This window comes from Chiloscyllium plagiosum, unplaced genomic scaffold (genome assembly GCF_037043375.1).
Source record: "Chiloscyllium plagiosum isolate Xiang-an unplaced genomic scaffold, Cpla_swu_hap1 HiC_scaffold_1, whole genome shotgun sequence".
Taxonomy (NCBI): domain Eukaryota; kingdom Metazoa; phylum Chordata; class Chondrichthyes; order Orectolobiformes; family Hemiscylliidae; genus Chiloscyllium; species Chiloscyllium plagiosum.
In genome coordinates, this window is record NW_028270139.1 from 72,422,784 (window position 1) to 72,446,326 (window position 23,543).

At 41.1% G+C, this 23,543-nt stretch overlaps 1 protein-coding gene across 2 annotated transcripts in view; it reads right to left on the reverse strand.

Moving 5' to 3' along the window:
* Positions 1 to 240: 240 nt before the first annotated feature.
* The window catches only part of corin (corin, serine peptidase), a 260,269-nt gene continuing 236,966 nt past the window's right edge, over positions 241 to 23,543 (reverse strand). For both annotated transcript variants that reach the window (XM_087987873.1, XM_087987868.1), the window contains 5 exons: positions 20,628 to 20,677; positions 18,748 to 18,922; positions 9,325 to 9,596; positions 6,425 to 6,558; positions 241 to 1,249 (listed from right to left, as the gene is read on the reverse strand). In XM_087987873.1, the coding sequence (XP_087843999.1) occupies positions 1,073 to 1,249; positions 6,425 to 6,558; positions 9,325 to 9,596; positions 18,748 to 18,922; positions 20,628 to 20,677 (808 nt within the window). In that variant the 3' untranslated portion in view covers positions 241 to 1,072. The remainder of the gene's footprint in view (positions 1,250 to 6,424; positions 6,559 to 9,324; positions 9,597 to 18,747; positions 18,923 to 20,627; positions 20,678 to 23,543) is intronic.

Here is a 23,543-nt window from a genome sequence, read left to right on the forward strand (position 1 = left end):
TTAAAAAATCACAAGACACTTCTACTCTTGGTCAGTTATGTGGTAATGAAATTAGATCACAGATTCAAGAGAAGTGCACATTATTCACTTTTTGGATAGTTGCTTCCTACTTTGAAACGGAATAGAACTTCTATGTATATAGCATTAGGTCAAGGCAATTACAATATATGATCACTCAGTTCAAGCTACAAAATCAAATCTTTCTCATTTCTTAAAATTTATTATATTAGGCTACAATTGAACACTTCTTTCCAAATCACATAAGTTGGCAACTAAAACTTTTAGGGAAGAGAATGCCTACTGCTGGTATTTTCTTTTTAACTAGTATTCCAGTTAAATAATCAGTATATAAGATACTAACTGCATTTGATGTCAACATATTAGAAATATTGTACACAGTTATCAAGGAATAATTATAAGAAAAGCTTTACACTGACTTCATGTAGAAATGCATCTAGAACTCCAATACATTTGCTCACAGTTACACACTGATGCAACATAAACCCATCCTAGAAATAGTTCTGTAAAATGTGAAATAAATTTTTCTCTCATCAGCATCCTCAGTGTGGGGCAGTGTCATGGAGAATGCAGAAGCAGCTTTCTCAAATACTCAAGTTAGAGGTAGCAAAAAAATTCTGTCCACAAACAACTGAACAACAAATGCTGACCTCACTTTCCAGAAGAATCTATTCATGTCTTTCCATGCTTGTAAAACTTTGGAATGTATGTGCTGCAAAATTTCAAAAGGGAGCAGTGGTTGATAGGTGCATTATGTACTAGGATAAGCATTTCTCAGAAATATGGAGTTTATTTAGTGACATTTTAAAAACAATTGTTCCCATAACAACCCAGAGATTTGAAACCATCACTTTGAGAGCAGTTTGGTGTGGTTATTCCTTATGAATAACATTGTTGAACACTCAGTGAATGGGGATGGGAGATGTGGTGCTTGCTAAGGGGAATGATCATGTAGATAATTTTGCAGTCTTTGAGAGCTGCCACATTTCTGCTTCTTGAGGTTTCTGCTATTTGAGGTTTAAATTCCGATGCTGTTCACTGGCATTTGATGCATTTATAAAAATGTATGGATGTAGATTTGCCTTTCAATCCATTCAACAAAATGAGTTACATTGCTGTAAACACCAGGTCCAATGAGTTTCGTGAAGCACACTGATCCCCAAGAGGTTAAACCAAATAATGTCCATCTCTTGCCAGGTTGTTCACAAACCAGAGGTCCTCCACTGTCACCCTGATGATCAGAGACAATAATGACAATGGAATTTAATATTTTGGACAAACAAAAGCACTTGCACTTCATTTAGTTTAAACAATTCTAATAGAATTAAAATTAAAACTAATAGAGTTCTAGAGTTTCACAGGATAGCACATCATGTCCACATTGATGATCATGCACCTATACAACCCAATCTCACTTTCCACCATTTGACTTGAATAAGATCATAAGAAATAGGAACAGGAGATAGGCCACTTGGCCCTCCCAACCACCTCTACCATTCAATAGAATCATAGCCATTTCCACTTAACTCACATTTACTTTTTTGCCTTTTCCCCATAATTCTCAATTCCTTTACTGAGCAAAGATTTATCTATCTCAGCCTTAAATATACACAGTAACACTGCTCTCCAACTCTCTGTGGCAATGTGTTCCAAAACCTCTCTCAGAGAAGAACTTCTTCATCTCAGTCTTAAATTGGCACCCTTTTATTCTGAGACTCGGCCCTATGATCCTAGACTCAGCATTTACCTTGCAAGCTGCTTATGAATCCTATATGTTTCAATGAGATCACTTCTCGTTCTTCTACACTCCAGTGAGTGGAGCCCCAACCTGTTTAGCCTTTGTTCATAAAATAATCCCTCCACAACAGTGATCATCCCAGTGAATTACTGGAACTGCCTCCAATGATATGGTAATTTTCCTTAAATAAGGGGCCCAAAACTGCTCACATTACTCCAGGTGTGGTCTCACCAGCAGCTCGTTTATTTGGTGTAAGACTTCACTACACTCATACTTTAACTCCCTTGAAATAACGGCCAACTTTCCATTAGCGTCCCTGATTACCTACTGCACCTGTATGCTAGCCTTGTGTGCTTCATGTACAAGTACCCCCTGTATCTTTATGTTACAGCTTTCTGCAGTTTATTTCCAGTTAAACAATACTGCTCTTTTTTCTCCTTTCCAAAATGCACATCTTCACATTTTCCCATATTATACTTGATCTGCCAACTGTTTGTGCACTTAACCTAGCCACTTAACTCAGTAAACTGTTTGCAGCCCTCTCACAACGTGCTTTCCACTTATTTTTGTGTTGTCTGCAAATTAGCCTAAAGTACTTAATTCTTCCAAGTCATTCATATAGGGTGGCTCAGTGGTTAGCACTGCTGCCTCACAGCACCAGAGTCCCAGGTTCGATTCCAGCCTCGGGTGACTGAGTTTGCACGTTCTCCCCATGTCTGCGTGGGTTTCCTCCGGGTGCTCCAGTTTCTTCCCACAGTCCAAAGATGTGCAGTTCAGGTGAATTGGCCATGCTAAATTATCCATAGTATTAGATGCATTAGTCAGAGGGAAATGGGTCTGGGTGGATTACTCTTCAGAGGGTCGGTGTGGACTGGTTGAGCTGAAGGGCCTGTTTCCACGCTGTAGGGAATCTAAACAATCCCTGTGGAACCCCACTGTCTTGGGTCAACAACCTGAGAAAGAATCCCTTACCTCCATTTGCAGTTTCCTACCCATGAACCAGTTCTCTATGCATGCCAACATACTACCTCCAGCACAGTGGGCTCTTATCTTATGAAGTAACCTTTTGTGAGGTACCTTGTTGAACACCTTCTGGAAGTACAAATAAAACACACCTAGTGGTTCCCCTCTATCCACTCTGGTTCAGGCATCCTTGAAAAACTTGAATAAATTAGTCAGATGTGCTTTTCCTTTCATGAAGCCATACTGACTCTGCTTGAGTAGATTATGATTTTTCAAATTTTCTGCTATTACTTTCTTAATTATTGATCCCAATACTTTTCTAACAAGAGATGTTATTGCTAATCAGCATAAAGTTATCACTTTTGCCTCCCTTTCCGAGTAGGGTTGTCACATTTGAAGTTTTCCGATCCTCTGCAGAATCCAAGGATGGCCGAGGCACAACACCAATATTTTGTCTCTGTCTCACAGTGAAAGATAGTAATTTCTTCCCAAGAACTGCTAGAGTTAATAAGGCAAAACTCAGACATGGCAGAGGTACTAAGCCAATGCCTTGTCTCTCTCTTCCACTGTGAAAAAGTAATTTTGTTCCAAAAATTGTGGTTACCACAGAGGAACTTGGGGAAATCACAATGATTAGAGAGAAGGTGTTAAGTAAACCGATGGGATTAAAAAGATAAGTCACCGCAGCCAGATGGCCTGCACCTTAGGGTATTAAAGGAGGTGGGAGCAGAGCTAGAAGATGTATTAGTTATGATTTTCCAAAATTCCTTGGATGCTGGGAAGATACCAGTGGATTGGAAACTTGCTAATGAGACACCCTTATTCAAAAAAGGAGATAGGCAAAAAGTGGGAAACTACAGACCAGTTACTTTGATCTCTGGTGGGAAGTTGCTGGAGTCAATCATTGAGGAGGAGATAACTGAACACTTAGAAAAACAAAGCTCAATTCACGAGTTTCAGCACATTTTCATGATGGGCATATCATGTTTGACAAACTTGCTGGAGTTCTTTGAGGATGTAATCATCAAGGTAGATAATGGGGATCTGGTGGATGTGGTATATCTCTCAAATTCTAAAAAGCGTTTGGCAAGGTGCCACATAAAAGACTGATCTAGAAGGTGAGATCCCAAGAGTTTAAGTATTGGCTTAGAGAGTAGAGTATTGGCTTGGATAGAGGATTGGCTGATTGACAGACAGCAGAGGGTCGTGATAAATGGATCCTTCTCTGGATGTAGCTAGTGGAGCGCCGCAGGGTTCAGTTTTTGGACCTCAATTACTTACAACACTGGAGGCAGTTCAGAGGAGGTGCACCTGGTTGATTCCAGGGGTGAAAGGGCTATCATATTGAGAAGCTGCAGAATAGCTTGGGATTGTACTCGCTGGAGTTCAGAAGATGAAGGGGGGATCTATTGTGGGATATAAAATGCCAAAATGGATTTATAAGGTGGACATTGAACAGATGTTCTCCCTTGTGAGACAATCTCCAATAAGAGTTCACGGATATAGAGGGAGATGAGAAACTACTTCTCTCAGAGGATTGTGAATCTGTGGAACTCACTGTCCCAGAGTGCAGTGGAGGCAGAATCAATCAACAACTTGAAGAAAGAAATAGATATGTTTCTGATGAAAAGTGGGATAAAGGGCAATGGGGAGCCAGCAGGAAAGTGGAGTTGTGACCATGATCAGATCAGCCATGATCATGTTAAATGTCAGAACAGGCTTAAAGGGCTGAATTGCCTACTGCTGCTCCCATCTCTGTTGTTCCTGCTGTGATCTTTGGAAAATTACAACCTGTGCATCCACTATCTCTGTAGCTACCTCTTCTAGGATCTTAGGATGCAAGCCATTAGGGTCAAGGGACTTATCTGCCTTAAGCATCATTGTTTTTTTTTAAATACTAATTCTCTAGATTGGGGTTGATACTTAATTTTTCACCCATATTTTTCAGTATTAATGGGATGTTTTCATCTGAAAGACTGATACAAAATATCTGTTTAACTCATCTGCCATTTTCTTGTTCCCCAAACTATCTCCTCAAATTCATTTTATAAGGGGCTTGTGTTCACTTTGACCTCTTGCTTCCTTTATATAATCTGAGGTTCCACAGGGATCAGCGCTAGCTCCACAACTGTTTACAAATGTATTAATGTCTTGGAGGAAGGAACTGAATGTACTGTAGACAAATTTGCAGAAGACACAAAAAGAATTGGTGGAAAAGCAGATTATGAGAGGGATACACACAGTTTACAGAGAGATATTGATAGGTTAATTAAATGGGCAAAATGTTGGCAAATGGTGTCTAAAGTGGGAAAGCAAAAGAACATAATGTTATTTAAATGGAGATAAAATTAACAAATCTGCAAGATAATGAGACTTTAAGGTAATTGTACATGAAACACAGGCTAAGTAAGTAGTCAGGTAGGCTAATGGAATGTTGGCCCTAATTCAAGGGGGTTGGCATATAGAAGTAGAGAAGTCTTACCAAGGTGCTGGTGAGACTACATCTGGAGCACTTTGAGCAGTTTTTGTCCCCTTAAAAGAAAGACATAATTTTGTTGGAGGCACTTTAGAGAAGGTTCACTAGGATGATTGCTGGCATGGAGGAATTGTCTTTTAAACAAAGGCTTATCAGGGTTGGGACTGTACACACCGGGTTTAGAAGAATGAGCTGTGATCTAATTGAAATGTAGAGGATTTGTAAGGGGTTTGACAGGGTAAATGCTGAGAGAATGTTTCCCCTCATGGGAGAGTGCATAGTCTCAGAATAAAGGGGTGCCAATTTAAGTCTGAGATGAGGAGGAGTTTCTTCTCTCAGAGGGTAAAGTGTCTTTGGAACTCCTTGCCACAGCGAGCTCTGGGGCAGAGTCCATTAAGGCTGAGATAGATAGATTCTTGATCAGTTTGGAAATCAAGGGTTACAGGGAGAAGCCGGGAACGTAGATATGAGGAATGTTGGATCAGTCACGATCCTATTGAATGTTGGAGCAGGCTTGAGGGGGCAAATGGCCTGATCCTGTTCTTATTTTTTATGGTCTTAATAGCTGTCATTGACAATACTCTGTAGAGAATTCCACAGCAATGAGATTTGGGCTTTCAAAAGAAACAATTCCAGGAGGATGGGAGGTGATGATAATGATGTGGAGGGATAAAAGGTGAAGTAGGCAATTTACCACCAGTAGCACATGTTGCTGTCAGGCTAGCTTCATTATTATTCACAGAGATGGGTGAATCAATTAAACCTAACAAATAGATGCAAAAGCTACTTTTGCACCCACCCGCCCTGCCCCCACATGACAGAAATTCAAAATAGTCATTCTAATTACCAATCCCTGGCTTGATTGTCCGTGCATGTCATTAATGAGGCTAAATAACTTTCACACAACTCAGCAATTATTTGTTTACATTGACGAGAGTGTGGCACTGGAAAAACACAGCTGGCCAGGCAGCATCCGAGGAGCAGGAAAATCGACGTCTCTAAATGACACAAAAGCCCTTCATCATTTCCTGCTCCTGCTCCTCAGATGCAGCCTGGCCTGCTGTGCTTTTCCAACGTCACACTCTTGACTCTAGTCTCCAGCATCGGCAGATCTCACTTTCACCCTGTGTTTACATTGTGTCTGACATCAATCTAAATATGGTGCATAAGTTAGAAATATTTCCTGTTATTACTATTTTAAACCTAACACACCCTCCCTCCACCCTTACCATGCAAGAGTCCACTGTTCCAGGTTCATAGCCTGCACATAACATTCGTGAAGTAATTGTTTTAGTGTCGAAGTATGACTGGCAACGATCAGGTGAGAGAATGCGGACTTCCCCTTCCTGGAGTTTGAATGGAACTGGAATAAAAGTTGAAAGAACATCAAGATTGATATCTTGTCACCATAGCTCAATGTACAATGAATTGTAGTATGCAGTATCCATTTTCATGATGTGAATTTTACTCTGCCTGTAAACTCTGGCCATAAAGTTTTGAAAGTGTGTGTGTTTAATTTGTTCAATGTCCACGTTTAGAGTAAATATAAATTATCTGCAAAATTGTACTTAAAAATGTACTTTAAAAAGCCACAGCTTTCCTGACATATTGGAGCAGAGTTTCTCTTATAACTTTCCTCATCTTCTACTCGAACTTCGGAGGCAGTCTGGAGGCCTGTGACCAGCAGTGTGCTGCAAGGATCGGTTCTGGGTCTACCGTTGTTCATTATTTATGTAAACAATCTGGTTGAGAATATAGGAGCTACGGTTAGTAAGTTAGCAGATCATGCTAAAATTGGTGGTATAGTGGCCAGTGAAGAAGGTTATCTCAGAGTACAATGAGATCTTGATCAACCAAACCAGAGGGCTGAGGAATAGCAGATAGAGTTTCATTTAGATAAATACATTTTGGTATGACAAACCCAGGTCAAGACATATACAGTTAATTAGAACCATTACCTTAAGAACCATAAGAACTAAGAGCAGGAGTAGGCCATCTGGCCCTTCAAGCCCGCTCTGCCATTCAATAAGATCATGGCTGATCTTTTCTTGGCCTTAGCTCCACTTACCTGCTCTCTCACTATTTAACCCTTAATTCCTTTACTTTTCATAAAATTATCTATTTAGTTTTAGAAACATTCAATGAGGGAGCCTATTGCACTGGGCAGAGAATTCCACAGATTCACAACCCTCTGCATGAAGAAGTTCCTCCTCAATTCAGTCCTAAATCCATTCCCCCTAATTTTGAGGCTCTGCCCTCTTGTCCTAGGCCATGAGTTCAAAACCCACCATGACAAAACTTAAGTTCCAATGGTTAATCTGGAATGTAAAGCCAGCATCAATGATTGTAATTTTTAAAAATCATTTTTCAGGGATATGGGTGTCGCTGACTGGTCAGCATTTATTGCCTGTCGGTAGTTGCCCTTGAGAAGGTGAACTGCCTTCTTAAACAGCTGCAGTCCACCTGCTGTGGGTTGACCCACAATGCCATTAGGAAGAGAATTCCAAGATTTTAACCCAGTGACAGTGAAGGAATGGTGATGTATTTCTAGGATAGGATGGTGAGTGGCTTGGAGGGGGTGTTCCCATGTATCTGCTACCCTTGTCCTTCTAGATGGAAGTGTTCTTGGGTTTGGAAGGTACTGCCTAAGGATCTTTGGTGAATTTCTGCAGTGCATTTTGTAGTTAGTACACACTGCTGCTCCTGAACATTGCTGGTGGAGGGAGTGGATGCTTGTGCATTAAGTGCCAGTCAAGTGGGTTTCTTTGTCCTGGATGGTGTCAAGCTTCTTGTGTGTTGGAGCTGCACTCATCCAAGCAAGTGGGGAGTATTCCATTACACTCCTGACTTGTGCCTTGCAGATGATGGAGACACTTTGGGGAATCAGGAGGTGAGTAACTCACCACAGTATTCCCCGCCTCCGACCTGCTCTTGTAGCCACTGTGTTTATGTGGTGAGTCCAGTTGAGTTTCTAGTTAATGGTAACCCCCAGGATATTGATAGTAGGGAATTCAGCGATGGTAACACCACTAAATGTGAAGGGTGGTGGTTAGATTGTCTCTTAGTGGTTATGATCATAGCCTAGCATTTGTGTGGCGTGAATGTTACTTGCCAGTAGTCAGTCCAAGCCTGGATATTGACCAGATCTTGTTGCATTTGAACATGGACTGCTTCAGTATCAGAGGAATTGTGAATGGTGCTGAACATTGTGCAGTCATAGATGAACATCCCCATTCTGGCCTTATGATGGAGGGAAAGTCATTGATGAAGCAGCCGAAGATGGTTGAGCCTAGGACACTACCCTGAGGAACTCATGCAGAGATGTCCTGGAGCTGAGATGACTGACCACCAACTACCACAACCATCTTCGTACATGTCAGACTATGATTCCAAACAGTAGAGAGTTTGCCCCTGTATTCCCAATGATTCCCGTGTTGCTGGGCTCCTTGATACCCCACACAATTGTATGTGGCCTTGATGTAAAGGACAGTCACTGTCACCTCCCCTCAGCTCTCTTGTCCCTGTTGGGACCAAGGTTGTAATGAGGTCAGGAACTGTGTGGCCCTGGTGGAACCCAAACTGGGCAACACTGAGCAGGTTATTGCTGAGCAGGTGCTGCTTGACAGAGCATTGCTGGTGACACCTTCCAACACTTTACCATCCCATCAGTCAACTCTTGATCATCAGTAATCAGTTGGGTTGGATTTGTCCTGCTTTTTATGTACAGGACATAACCTGGGCAATTTTCCACATTGTCAGGTAGATGCTAGTGTAATGACTGTAATGGAACACATTCACTAGGGGAGCAGCAAGTTTTGGAACACAACTCTTCAATACTATTACCAGAATGCTATCAGGGCTGAAAGTCTTTGCAGTATCCAGTGCCTCCAACCGTTTTATGATATCAGTTGGAGTGAATCGAATTGGTTAAAGACTGGGAACCACTGGAGGAGGTGCTTCCATTATGGCAGCTCTTACGCTGTAGCTTTTCAGTACTATGCTGTTAGTCTGGAATAATTGCTGCACTGTCATAGGCTTAAACATCCTGCTGAATTCATGGCCAGATTATTACCAGCTGTTCCAAATTTACAATGTGATCAACGGATTATTTGCCATTGGCCTTTCTTACCTCTGTTGCCAGTGTGCCCCCAACCTGTTATGAAGCAGTAAGTATCTGGTTCTGCTACTTGATTCTTTCTGGGTAGACAGACAGGTCGGACATAACTGGTCTCGATGATTTCTTCATGTAACTCCACCACACTGATGTCATAATCAACAAACGCTCTGTTATAGCGGGGGTGTAAGATAATCCGGTTCACTTTCCGAGTCTGCGTAGATTCAGACGGATGGTCCAGATTGTTGATACCAAAAACAACGTTCCAGACAGCTGCATTTTCACGGCTACAAGGAGAAAAAGAATTATATTCTTATGTACCAACTAACTTTCCTGGTTTTTGTTTCAGCTGATTAAATTATTATCAAAGTCTATATATCAACTTTCTGTTATCAAACCGATTTTAATGTTACTTTTAAACTTTCAATGCAAACTGCCAACGTAAGCATTAATCTTGGAACTTACAATGTAAACAGTTATCTGTCACAGTCTAGATTCAGGCCTTCAGCCACTTCAGTTGGTGAGGTCCTACCTTGAGAAAGGTCCTACCTTTCTCAACCTTCTCTGCCTCACGCTGCTGCTTTTAGTAATTTAACCTTATACTAGGCCCAGTGCTGCTGGAACAACCAACAGACACCCTCAATTCCTGATAATCAATTAAACACTTTTACCAATCTTCTGCTTTCTCCATCATGTCAGGATACCATATTCTGAGATCTGCTGCATCAGTGCGCTGTTCCTACTATCCTTTGACCAACCTCCACAATGTCCTAGCCCTGCAATCTCAGTCTTACAGCTGACCATCCTAGCTTTTCCTTCTGTGACGACAACACTGCTCTTGATTGGAAAACCATTCTTTTCTCATCAGCTTCTATTGTCTTGTGTAAAGTATCACCTTCAGTTTGTCTCCTCTTCTATCAATCATTTTTACTGCAATACTTGAAACGAAATGGATCTGATTATCCCCCATGACACCTTTGACCCTCTCTCTTCTGATGTGCCCTTCTCTCTGACATCAGACTGCCCTCTACTGGCCTTCCAACTCTCAACTCTTACACTCGCATAATCAAACAGTAAAAAAAAACAGAAAGATACACACAGCTGAGGACAGATAAAAAACACCAGCAGAACTAAGACAACACTATAATTTTCAAGATGTGATTCCATTCCTATGCTTTGTAATGCAAAACTTTACACCTACAGCAAACAACAGAGACAGAGAGAAGAATCACAGACTGCACAGAAACAGAAACAACCATGGGCAAAAGGACAATGGATTCTGAAAACTCATTGGCTGAAATCCTGATAGTTAGTCATAATTCCTCTCAAGTGCTCTAATGCTGTAACCCCAGAAGTACACAGAGTGTCACCAGATACTTGGGATACTTGGATTCATGCAGCTAACAAATCCACGGTGGGGCATATTTTCTTGGGGTTAATTGCCCAGGCATTAACCTGAATCCTATGGAGCCTCTTCCAAACCTTTGTGCATTGGAAAGAAATTGTAATTTTCTGTTCCAAAAAATATCAAACAGTCCTTGGGGAATCTAGACTGCTTCTTCAACTTATTTGGTATTCCAAACACCAATACAATGCCAAACTTCAACAAAGCTGGTAGCGAGTGTCCCTGGCAGAAAGGAACCCTGCTCTTGGCAGGGCTTTCTGACACCTTTGCTTTTCCTGGGGTTGGGGGAGCTTTGATTGCTAGAAAATCCCAGAAATGGCTGGAATTGGAATTATGCTTGAAGTCTGGCCAATCCATGAGCAAATTCACTATCCTTATTGCTTGTCTTCATGAGTCTTTTGTTTTCAAATATATAAGCACTGACCATTGGCATTTGCAAAGAAGGGATAACACTGCTAACTGACACAGCAGTGAACCTGCACAGTTACTGCCTTTGCTGTTTGAATTCATATATCGTTGGACATCGGAGTGCGTCTGGAAAAATTAATAAACAGTGAAATTCACAACTGATCTTGGAGGAAGCTGTTTGGGAGAGGTCACAGCACAGAGACAGATAAGTGGATATTTTAAGCGTGGCCTTACAGTAAGTCTGCAGTAGTGAGTAGAGTGGGTTCTTACTTGATTATATGTTTTATTGAGACATGTTTCTTGATTAAACTTAAAAACGTAAGCCGTAAGTATTAAGTTAGCCTGGAGCAGTGTTCTGTAGAGGAATAAGACAGTGCTATTTTCTGGGTCTATAGATTGGAAGAAGCAAAAATGGCTTTTAGTAGAATGAGATGCTCTTCTTGTCAGATGTGGGAGTTTAGGGAGAGTTTATGGTGATACTGAAAATTATATCTGCAATAAATGCCCTTGGTTATGAATCCTATCAGATTGAATGGATCGGTTGGAGAGACAGTTAGATGCAATGAGGAATTTACAAGAGCAAGGGGATGTGATGGATAGCAGTTATGGGAAGGTAGAAAAGTTGCAGATACAGTCACAAAGATGGGTTAACTCCAGGAAAGGTAAGAGAGGTAGGCAGGTAGTGCAGGAGTCTTCTGTGGCTATCCCCATTTCAAACAAGTATGCTATTTTGGTAAATGTAGGGGGGTGATGAATTCTCAGAGGAATGTAGCACAAACAGCCAAGTTTCTGGTATCAAGACTGGCTCTAATGCAATGAGGGGTACATCGGGTTCCAAGAGATCAATTGTGTTAGGGAAGTCTCTGGTCAGAGGTACAGACAGATGTTTCTGTGGCCAGCAGCGAAAAATCAGAATGGTCTGTTGCTTCCCTGGTGCCAGGATCAAGGATGTCTCAGAGAGGGTGCAGAATGTTCTCAAGGGAGAGAGGGGCCAGCAGGAGATCATCGTCCACATCGGAACCAATGACATAGGAAGGGAAAAGGTTGAGATTCTGAAGGGAGATTACAGAAAGTTAGGTGGGAATATGAAAGGGTGATCCTTGAGAGTAGTAATATCTGGATTACTCTTGGTGCTATGAGCTAGTGAGGGCAGGACTACGAGGATAGAGCAGATGAATGCATGGATGAGGAGCTGCTGCAGGGGAGAAGGATTCACATTTTTGGATCATTGGAATCTCTTCTGGGGTAAAAGTGACCTGTACAAGAGGGACAGATTGCACCTGAATTGGAAGGAGACTAATATACTGTCAGGGAGAATTGCTAGAGCTGCTCGGGAGGATTTAAACTAGTAAGGTGGGGGGGGGGGGGCGGTGGGGATGGGGGAACGGGGGACCCAGGGAAATAGTGAGGAAAGATTTCAATCTGAGACAGGTACAGTTGAGAACAAAGCGAGTCAAACAGTCAGGGCAGGCAGGGATAAAACAGAGAACAAGGTAGGACTGATGAATTAAACTGCATTTAATTCAATGCAAGAGGCCTAACAGGGAAGGCAGATGAACTCAGGGCATGGCTAGGTACATGGGACTGGGATATCATAGCAATTACAGAAACATGGCTCAGGGATGGGCAGGACTGGCAGTTTAATGTTTCAGGTTACAATTGCTACAGGAAGGGTAGAAAAGGAGGCAAGAGAGAGGGGGAGTAATGTTTTTGATAAAGGATAGCATTACAGCTGTACTGAGGGAGGATATTCCTGGAAATATATCCAGAGAAGTTATTTGGGTTCAACTGAGAAATAAGAAAGGGATGATCACCTTCTAGGGATTGTATTATACACACGTAATAGAGGGAAATTGAGAAACAAATTTTAAGGAGATCTCAGTTATCTGTAAGAATAATAGGGTGGTTATGGTAGGGGATTTTAACTTTCCAAACACCGACTGGGACTGCCATAGTGTTAAGGGTTTAGATGCACAGGAATTTGTTAAGTGCGTACAAGAAAATTTTCTGATTCAGTATGTGGATGTACCTACTAGAGAAGGTGCAAAACTTGACCTACTCTTGGGAAGTAAGGCAGGGCAGGTGACTGAGGTGTCAGTGGGGAAGCACTTTGGGGCCAGCGACCATAATTCTATTAGATTTAAAATAATGATGGAAAAGGATAGACCAGATCTAAAAGTTGAAGTTCTAAATTGGAGTAAGGCTAATTTTGACGGTATTAGGCAAGAACCTTCAAAAGCTGATTGGGAGCAGATGTTTGCAGGTAAAGAGATGGCTGGAAAATGGGAAGCCTTCAGAAATGAGATAACGAGAATCCAGAGAAAGTATATTCCTGTCAGGGTGAAAGGGAAGGCTGGTAGGTGTAGGGAATGCTGGATGACTAAAGAAATTGAGGGTTTGGTTAAGAAAAAGAAGGAAGATATGTAAGGCATAAACAGGACAGATCAAGTGAATCCTTTGAAGAATATAAAGGAAGTAGGAGTATACTTAAGAGGGAAATCAGGAGGGCAAAATGGGGATATGAGGTAGCTTTGGCAAATAGAATTAAGAAGAATCCAAAGGGTTTTTACAAATACATTAGGGACAAAAGGGTAACTAGGGACAGAATAGGGCCCCTCAAAGATCAGCAAGGCGGCCTTTGTGTGAGCCGCAGGAGATGGGGCAGATACTAAACGAGTATTTTGCATCAGTGTTTACTGTGGAAAGGACATGGAAGTTATAGAATGTAGGGAAATAGATGGTGACATCTTGTAAAATGTCCATTTTACATAGAGGAGGATGTGCCGGATATCTTGAAATGCATAAAAGTGCATAAATCCCCAGGAACTGATCAGGTGTAACATAAAAGTGTGTAGGAAGCTAGGGGAGTGATAGCTGGGCCTCTTAGTGAGATATAGCCCAGCATTTATTGCCCATCCCTAGTTGCTCTTGAGAAGGTGATGGTGTGCTACATTCTGGAACCACTACAGTTCACCTGCTGTGAGTTGACCCGCAATACCCTTAGGGAGGGAATTCCAGTGACACTGAAGCAACAGTGACATATTTTCAAGTCAGGATGGAGAGAGGCTTGGAGGGGAACTTGCAGATGGTAGTTTTCGTATGTATATGCTGCCCTTGTCCATTATTAGTTGCCTCTAAAGGGCAAACACTCTCTTTAGTTACTCTTTTCCTTTTGAAGTATCTGGAGAAACCTTTATCTCGGTTGGCTGAATGACTGGCTTGTGATGCAAAGTAATGTCTATAGTGTGGGTTCAATTCTCGCACTGGCTAAACATTCTCCTTCCCATACTCTCCTTATGATCTATGAGGACTGTGGCGACTTTAGCTTAGAAACTTCCACTAGCTTATATTTTATATTTCTAGCTAACTTTCTCTCAAACTCAAATTTATCACTTGTTATTTTTAGTAATTCTTCACTTCTTTAAAATATTCTGTCTAATAATATGAAATGCGATTAAAATTTGTAAAATTATCAACTTTCCCTTCAGTTTAATACTATCTTTAATTTGCTTAGTTGTCTCTGGTTGTTGTATCCTTTTCCCATACATTTTCTTTCTCACTGGAACGTTTCTTAGTTGAAGATTATGAAATGTCTCTTTAAAATGTCTGCCCAATATCTCTATGGAACTGTTCTTCATCTCAAAAATATACTAATTTCCCAGTTTTCTTTAGATAGCTCTGTTTTCACACCCTTAAAACTTTTCTTAGAATTCTCTTAGACCCACTCTCCTCTCTCTGAAATTGAACACAAAATTCAATTATGTTACGATCATTGTCATTCGATCACAGTGATAACTTTACAATGAAGTCATTAGTTAATTCTCTAAATCAACCTCTCTGGGTAGTTTGAGAACACGTTGCTCTAATAAAATTGCCCTCAGATTACTCTACGAACTTATCTTCTGAGCAATCTTTGCCAATTTGATTCATCCGGAACCTTAGTCCTGCATGGTTCAGGTGAAGACTGTCCCATTGGTATGGCTCCCATTTGCTTCTGTATTGCTGACAGTGCCCAATGAATAAAAACACATTTATCCCACTGCAACCACTGAACCATACATTTAGCTCTGATCTTATTTACCCCACACAAACTTGCTCATGACTCAGACAACAATCCAAGGCCTATTACTTTTGAGGTTGTGCAATTGAATTGAAGTGAGCTGCATATTTTTTTTTCAGCTGAACTTCTTTCTCTATTCAACTATGTCATTGCAACTCAAGTGGACCATGACAACAGGATTCTTCCCATTGTATGTCCCACTCCAATATTGGAACCCCTGATATTGCAACTTTCTTGACTCTCTTGCTTGCAATGTGATTCTGACTAGATTGTCCCTGACTACTGTTACATTCTTATTAATTCGCCTCATGTGATTGGCTTCTACAGTCATCTGTTCACCCACTCTGCTGATCCTGTTTTAAACTGTACTGGCTGTGATAACCTCAAAGCTGCTGGACATCTGCAGAAGTGAAGGATCACTGTGGAATTAATAGACCCTGGAAATCACCCGTTTGGTAAACTTACTTGAGCAATGATCCTAATATCCATGACACAATGAACAGGGGTGTCTGTTTACTGACAATTCTAATGCTGCTTCATTAATGTGTTGAGGCTTTTTTGACAAAGAGTGAGTGCAAGTAAAATTTCAGGAGCAAGAAAGATGCTGATAAAAATATTGGGAACAATTTGTAGCATGTGAGGTAACCTATATTTGTACAGGACTTCACACTTTAAGACGAGAAGACTATAAGACATAGGAGTGGAAATAAGGACATTCGGCTCATCAAGTCCACTCCGCCATTTAATCATGTCTGATGGGTGTGTCAACTCCACTTACCCACACTCTACCCGTAGCCCTTAATTTGTTGCAAGATCAAGAATTTATCAATTGATCAATCTCTGCCTTGAAGACATTTAATGTCCCAGCCTCCACTGTGCTCCGTGGCAATGAATTCCACAGGCCCACCACTCCCTGGCTGAAGAAATGTCTCCTCATTTCTGTTCTAAATTGACTCCCTCTAATTCTAAGGCTGTGCCCCTGGTCCTAATCTCCCCATCTAAAGAAACAACTTCCCAGCATCCATCTTTCTAAGCTATGCATTATCCTGTAAGTTTCTATTAGATCTCCCCTCAACTTTCTAAACTCTAATGAATACAATCCCAGGATCCTCAGCCATTCATCATATGTTAGGCCTACCATTCCAGGGATCATCCATGTGAATCTCTGCTGGACACGCTCCAGTGCCAGTATGTCCTTCCTGAGGTGTGGGGCCCATAATTGGTCACAGTATTCTAAATGGGGCCTAACTAGAGCTTTATAAAGTCTCAGAAGTGCATTGCAGCTTTTATGGTCCAGCCATCTTGAGATAAATGTCAACATTATATTCGCTTTCTGAATTACGGACTCAACCTGCAAATCTACCTTTAGAGAATCCTGGACTAGCACTCCCAGATCCCTTTGTATTTTAGCTTTATGAATTTTCTCACCGTTTAGAAAGTAGTCCATGCCCCATTCTCTTCTTTTCCAAAGTGCAAGACCTCGCATTTGCTCACGTTGAATTCCAACAGCCATTCCCTGGACCACTCTCCTAAACTGTCTAAATCTTTCTGCAGCCTCCCCACTTCCTCAGTACTACCTGCCTGTCCACCTAACTTCGTATCATCGGCAAACTTCACCAGAATGTCCCCAATCCCTTCATCCAGATCATTAATATATAAAGTGAACAGCTGCAACACTGAACCCTGCAGGACACTACTTGTTACTGTCTGCCATTCTGAAAAATAACCTTTCATCCCAACTCTCTGCCTTCTGTCAGGCAGCCAATCCTCAATCCATGCCAGTAGCTCACCTCGAATACCATGGGACCTCACCTTACTGAGCAGCCTCCCGTGAGGCACCTCATCAAGGCCTTCTGGAAGTCTAGATAGATAACATCCACTGGGTTTCCCTGGTCTAACCTACTTGTTACCTCTTTATAGAATTCTAACAGGTTTGTCAGGCACGACCTCCCCTTACTAAATCCTTGCTGACTTGTTCTAATCCGACCCTGCGCTTCCAAGGATTTAGAAATCTCACCCTTAACGATGGATTCTAGAATTTTACCTACAACTGAGGTTAGGCTAATCAAACTTAATTTTCCATCTTTTGTCTTGATCCTTTCTTGAACAAGGGGGTTACAACAACGATTTTCCAAACATCTGGGACTTCCGCGACTCCAGTAACTTTTGAAAGATCACAACCAACACCTCAGCTATTTCCTCAGCCATCTCCCTCAGAACACCAGGATGTAGCCCATCAGGGCCAGGAGATTTATCAATTTTCAGACCTTATAGCTTTTCTAGCACTTTCTCTTTTGTAATGCCTACCATACCCAACTCCGCCCCCGATTCTCCTTCATTGTTGGGATATTACTCATGTCTTCCAATGTGAAGACTGACACAAAGTACTTATTAAGTTCTTCAGCTATTTCCTTATCTCCCATCACTAGCTTTCCAGCATCATTTTAGAGCGGCCCAATGTCTACTTTTGTCTGTCATTTGTTCCTTATGTATTGAAAGAAACTTTTACCATCATTTCTAATATTACTGGCTAGCCTACCTTCATATTTGATCATCTCCTTCCTTATTTCTCTCTTTGTTATCCTCAGTTTGTTTTTGTAGCCTTCCCAATCTGCTGATTTCCCAGCCCTCTTGGCCACTTTATAGGCTCTCTCTTCTTCTGTGATACATTTCCTGACTTCCTTTGTCTGCCATGGCTGTCTAATTCCACACCCACCCTGCCCCTGATAATCTTTCTTTTCTTTGGGATGAACCTCTGACCTGTGTCCTTAATTATACCCAGAAACTCCTGCCATTGTTGCTCTACTACTAGGCTCTGCTTCCAGTCGATATTCATCAGTTCCACTCTCGTGCCCCTGTAATTACCTTTATTTAACTGTAACACCATTACATTCAATTTTGCCTTCTCTCTTTCAAACTGTAGACTGAACTCTACCATATTATGATCGCTGTCTCCTAAGTGTTCCCTTACTTTAAGATCTTTTATAAAGTCTGGCTCATTACATAGCACTAAGTCCAGAATAGCCTGCTCCCTTGTGGACTCCATTACGAGATGTTCCAAAAAGCCATCCTGTAGCATTCCATGAATTCCCTTTCTTTGGATGCACCAGCAACATTATTCATCCAGTCCACCTGCATATTGAAGTCCCCCATGATCCCCGTGATCTTGCCTTTCTGACATGCCCTATCTATTTCCTGGTACATCTTACGTCCCTGGTCCTGACCACTGTTAGAAGGTCTGTACGTAACTCCCATTATGGTTTTTTGCTTTTGTGGTTCCTCAACTCCACTCACACAGACTCTGCATCATCTGACCCTATGTTATTCAGTGCCATAGATTTAATTTCATTTTTAACTAACAAGGCAACCCCACCCCCTCTGCCCACCTCCCTGTCTTTTTGATAAGTTATAAATCCTTGGATGTTTAACTGCCAGTCCTGAACTCCATGCAACCACGTCTCTATGATGCCTACCACATTATAATCATTCATGATGATGTGTGCTGTTGGTTTCCCTCATTTATTGACTGAGCTGTCAGCTTTAAGTTCAATATTGTGCGACTTACCCTTCGAAGCAATGTGCCACCGTCAACACCCATTTGCGTCCAATCAGTACACAGCCACAAATGTGCCCACTAGGCTCACTCTGCAATGAGCACTGCCAAGGCCAGCGGCCCAGGCGACTAGTTCTGCCTCCTAGAATTCGTTTATTTAGTCGAGTTGCCGGACGCTGACCACAGTCTAGAAAAGGTAAATTAGTTTATTGATGGATTAATTTTTTTCATAGCCTACAACTCACCCAGAGGAAGAATTGCCCCTTCTTTTGTATTCTTCAGCCATTTCCTTCATATCCCACTCTATTCCGTTAGACCCTCCCCCAAAGTTAAAGCATTCCCCAGCCCCTATGCCACACACTACAATTGCGTACCTTTTCATATTGGAATCAATTATCAAGGAAGCAATAGCAGAACATTTGGAAAATCATATTCTAATCAAATCGAGTCAGAAACTTCATTAAAGGGGAATCATGTCTGACTAATTAATTAGAGATTTTTGAGGGAGACTGAACCAGAGCGGATAGAGGGGAACCAGTAGATGTGCTGTATTTGAAGGCTTTCAACAACCTCACTGAAGTTACTTCATAAGATAAGATACCATGGTGTTGGAGGTGGTACAGTGGCATGGATAGAGAATTGGCTCAAGGGTAGAAAACAGCAAGTGGGAATAAGGGGCTCTCTTACAGGTTGGTGATTCATGACCAGCAGGTTCCACAGGGATCAGTGTTGGATCCACAACTGCTTACAATATAAATGAATAATTAATTTGAAATGATAAAAGAAATGCATGCTTAATTGTGAGCAGGGCATAAACTCATTGAAAACTTTGCCAGTCCCAATGAACTGTCCAAGAAAAATGAATTATTAAAAGAATCCATTGCCTGCTCATACAGCCATGAGTGCAATTGGTTCTGATGCTCCGGGATGTGGTCAAGGATGCTTAAGGCAGGATTTGTGTGCAACGTAGGATAATGCCCAAGGGTCACATACATGTAATGCTCAGAGTTGTACTGTGTCTGTGCAATGCTGTTTTCTTCTGAGGGGCCTGACATCACTTGAAAGTGAAGCCTCCTTTCTCACAAAATGAAGTATTTAGCTCACCCAATCCATGTGAGTTGGCAGCCATTTTCAGCTTCTTTGCACCCTTATTATTTATATCACAAAGGAAGAAAAATGGTTGCACTTCACACAGTGAATCTCAGCTTCTTATCCTTGGCTAACCCCAAAATGAGCACACTCCCTTCTTGGTCGGCCTCCTTATCAATCCCGTCTACTTTGATCTTCCCTTATGTTCTCACCCAGCATGTGTATCTCATGCTTCATCTTTCCACTTTACCCCCTCGTCCCCAGCATATCGAAATACAAGTAACATCAGGAAATGGATGTGAGAGAGATAGGAAGAATAAAAATAAGCACATTGTTTAAATGGTGAGTGATTGCAAAGCTCTGAGATGTAGAAATATCTGGGAGACTGAGTATGCAAATTGCAAAAAGGTTAGCATGCAGGTATAGCAATTTCTTAGGAAAGCTAATAGAATGTTATTATTTATTATGAAGGGAGTTGAATACAAAAGTAGGGAGGTTATGCTTCAGTTGAACTGGGCTTGAGGGAGTATACATGTGCTTCTAATTCATATGTTTACCTGTATCCCAGACAACTGTTGGCAACTGGAGGCCCTTAAGCAGCCATTAATTGACCATTACTAGAGAGTCATGAAAATCCCCACTGACCTTCCCATCCAGCAATTAATTGCTGAAGTGATAAGCAAGAGGTGAGTTTCACCAAATCAGCTTTTTATTTCCTCTTTTCACCACTTCTCCCATCACCATGTCCACAATTTTATGCAACAGTTGGATAGGCAGTGTGAAATAAAGTGCCATTTACTTACTTTCCCTGGTGCAGAGCAGCGATACCTTGCTTTTACTTCGACACACCTGCCTATGTTAGCATGGAAAATAAGGAAATATTTATTGGTACAAAGTGTAATTCAGCAACACACAACAGTCTTATCAATATATATTCTGAGTTTCAGCCTCCCTGTAGTCTTGTATGAGTTACGTAGTTATGGGTTCACACCAGAGTCTCACTCCAGAAACTGAGCATATAATTCAGGTTGACACTTCAGTGCTGAGCTGAAGGAGCCCTGTGTTAGTAGATGTGCCACATTTCAGATGAGGCCCTGTCTGCTGTCATGGCTGAAGGTTACAGATCCCATGGTACTTCTTTGAAGAACTGGTGTATTGGGGGCAGTGGGGGGAAGTGTTAGGGTCAGTGCCCTGATCAATATTTTGTTTGTAAGCCAATATTCTCAAGCATTATCTGGTTTTTATTACACTGTCATATGAGAGAGCGTTGAATGTGTCATGTTTCTCACATTACAACAATGATTGCTCTTCAAGAATACTTCTGGCTGTAGTGCACTTTGAGACATCCTGAGGTAATAAAAGGCACTACAGAAATGCCCATTTTGCTACCCAATTGAATCCTGTAGCAAAATGGGCATTTCTGTAGTCATGATGCATGCTATAGTGAATATTAAATATGGCAATGGATAGGGTGCAGCAAAGGTTTGCCAGACTGATTCCTGGTTTGGTCGGACTGATGTATGAAAAGAGACTGGATCTGGGGAAGCATCACCGGACCCGAAACGTTAACTCTGATTTCTCTTCACCGATACTGCCAGACCCACTGAGCTTTTCCAGCAATTTCTGTTTTTATTTCTGGACTATGTTCTCTGGAATTTTGAAAAATGAGGGGCGATATCAAAGAAACCGGATTGGACAGGGCAAGTGCTGGAAGGAGGTTTGCAATGACCAAGGAGTCTAGAACCCAGAGTCAAAATCTAATTGATCTACCCCCTATCCTTTGAGATGATGAGAAATTTCTTCATCCAGAGAGTGGGGAACATGTGGATTTAGACATAGTTCTTAGGATTAAATAGTTTTTGGGGATCAAAGGATATGGGGTGAAAGCAGAAACAAGGTACTGAGTTGGAAGATAAGCCACACTCACATCGAAAGGTGGAGCAGGCTAGGAGTCAAGTGATCTACTTCTGCTCTTACTATCTAAAATTCTAAATAGGTATTAGACAAAAAATACAAATCTGTCGTCAAACTGTTATTTTTGTACCATATTATTGACACTCCAGATCAATGATCTGGTACTATCAATAGGTGGCACCATAACATCTAAAAAGAAGAAACCTAAGAGACTCACTGCGCTTTGTGAAAATACTCAAATAAATAACACAACAAACATGGAAGTAGAGTTGACAATATTAGCTAAACGGAGCTTAATACTCTTATATAACACCTGGCTGTCATTTATTTTAATACATTTGCTAACCTGTTTACTATAAATGGGTTAGAGACAATAAAACTGCAGATGCTGGAATCCAATGTAGACAGTCAGGAGATTGGAAGAACACAGCAAGCTAGGCAGCATCAGGAGGTGCAGAAGTCAACATTTCGGGTGTGGTCAGGAAGAAGGGTTACACCCGAAACATTGACTTCTCCACCTCCTGATGCTGCCTGGCTTACTGTGTTCTTCCAGCCTCCTGCCGGGCTACTATAAATGGTTAGCATCTTTTTGAAAATTGCAAAGAAAGAATAGAAGTCTACAGTATTAAGCATTTGTCTGCTGTCATCAGCAAGGAAATCACTACCACATCATCATTACCACCTTTGTGTCAGCTGGTATAAGACTGATCTCTGTTTTATGTGTCTCTGGTTCTGAATTATTGTATTGAAATCCAAAGAGCTACCTAAATCTAGTAGGTGTGATTAAACCGCCTTCATCAGATGTGATGTGTAAACCCATTAAATCCTCCTTCGGTCAAAGACTAACGACTTAATTGATAAGGGCCATCTATGGACGAAACATTAATTGATGATGAAAAAACAAGTACCAGAAAACATCCATTAAATTTATTCCTGAAACTTCCTAACACTGGGTAGAGAGTCAAAGTTAACAAGAAATGCAATATTTGTTATACTGGGTAAATACTATCTTTGCAAGGTGTCTCGTAGCATTCTGTTATCAATATTTTCACACAAGTAGGAGGATGTAATTTTCCTTAAAATTAGTCTGTTTCCATGCTGTACATCTCTATGAGTAGTTAGCAAGAATGTAAGGTTCTCAACCTACAGTTATTTATAAGAAAGAAGATTTATAAGGCAAGACGTTATCAGTTAGCTTTGATGTTTAGAAATCTAGGAGCATTTACAGATATTGAATGGAATAAATAAGTGAGGGAGCAGACTTTGAGTTCAGGTAGAATTCAGCGCTGAACAACAACTGCATTTCAAGATGCCTGGTCATATCTCCCAAGAAAGCCAGGGTATAATTACTCGCATCTATTTTCAATACTTAATTAATCCAGTATGCCTGTATTCTCAATTTAGATTTCTTACATTAGCACCACTAAAGAGCTTCATATTGCTTGAGTTTTGCCTTCAAATCCATTAAATGTTTACTGACTGTTTTAAACATTTGTTATGTCAAATACTATTCTATAATTTCATTGATTGGCTTTACATATTAAACAGTTTGAAAAATGGATATAGTGAACTTTATAGGTGGTTGCAGACCTTTTTACAACTTTTAATTTTCAAGCTTCTGGAAATTTCCAAAGTCAAGAATAAAGAGACATAACCATCGGATGTTACAAATTCTCACAGTTGCTAATTTCTAGGATTACTTTGAGACCAACAAGGACACATTTTTCATTTTATCGATGGGCTTGCCAGACAAAGTATAAGTGAAACTTCACTAACTGTTGTAAGAGAATGCAAATCTGCTTTGT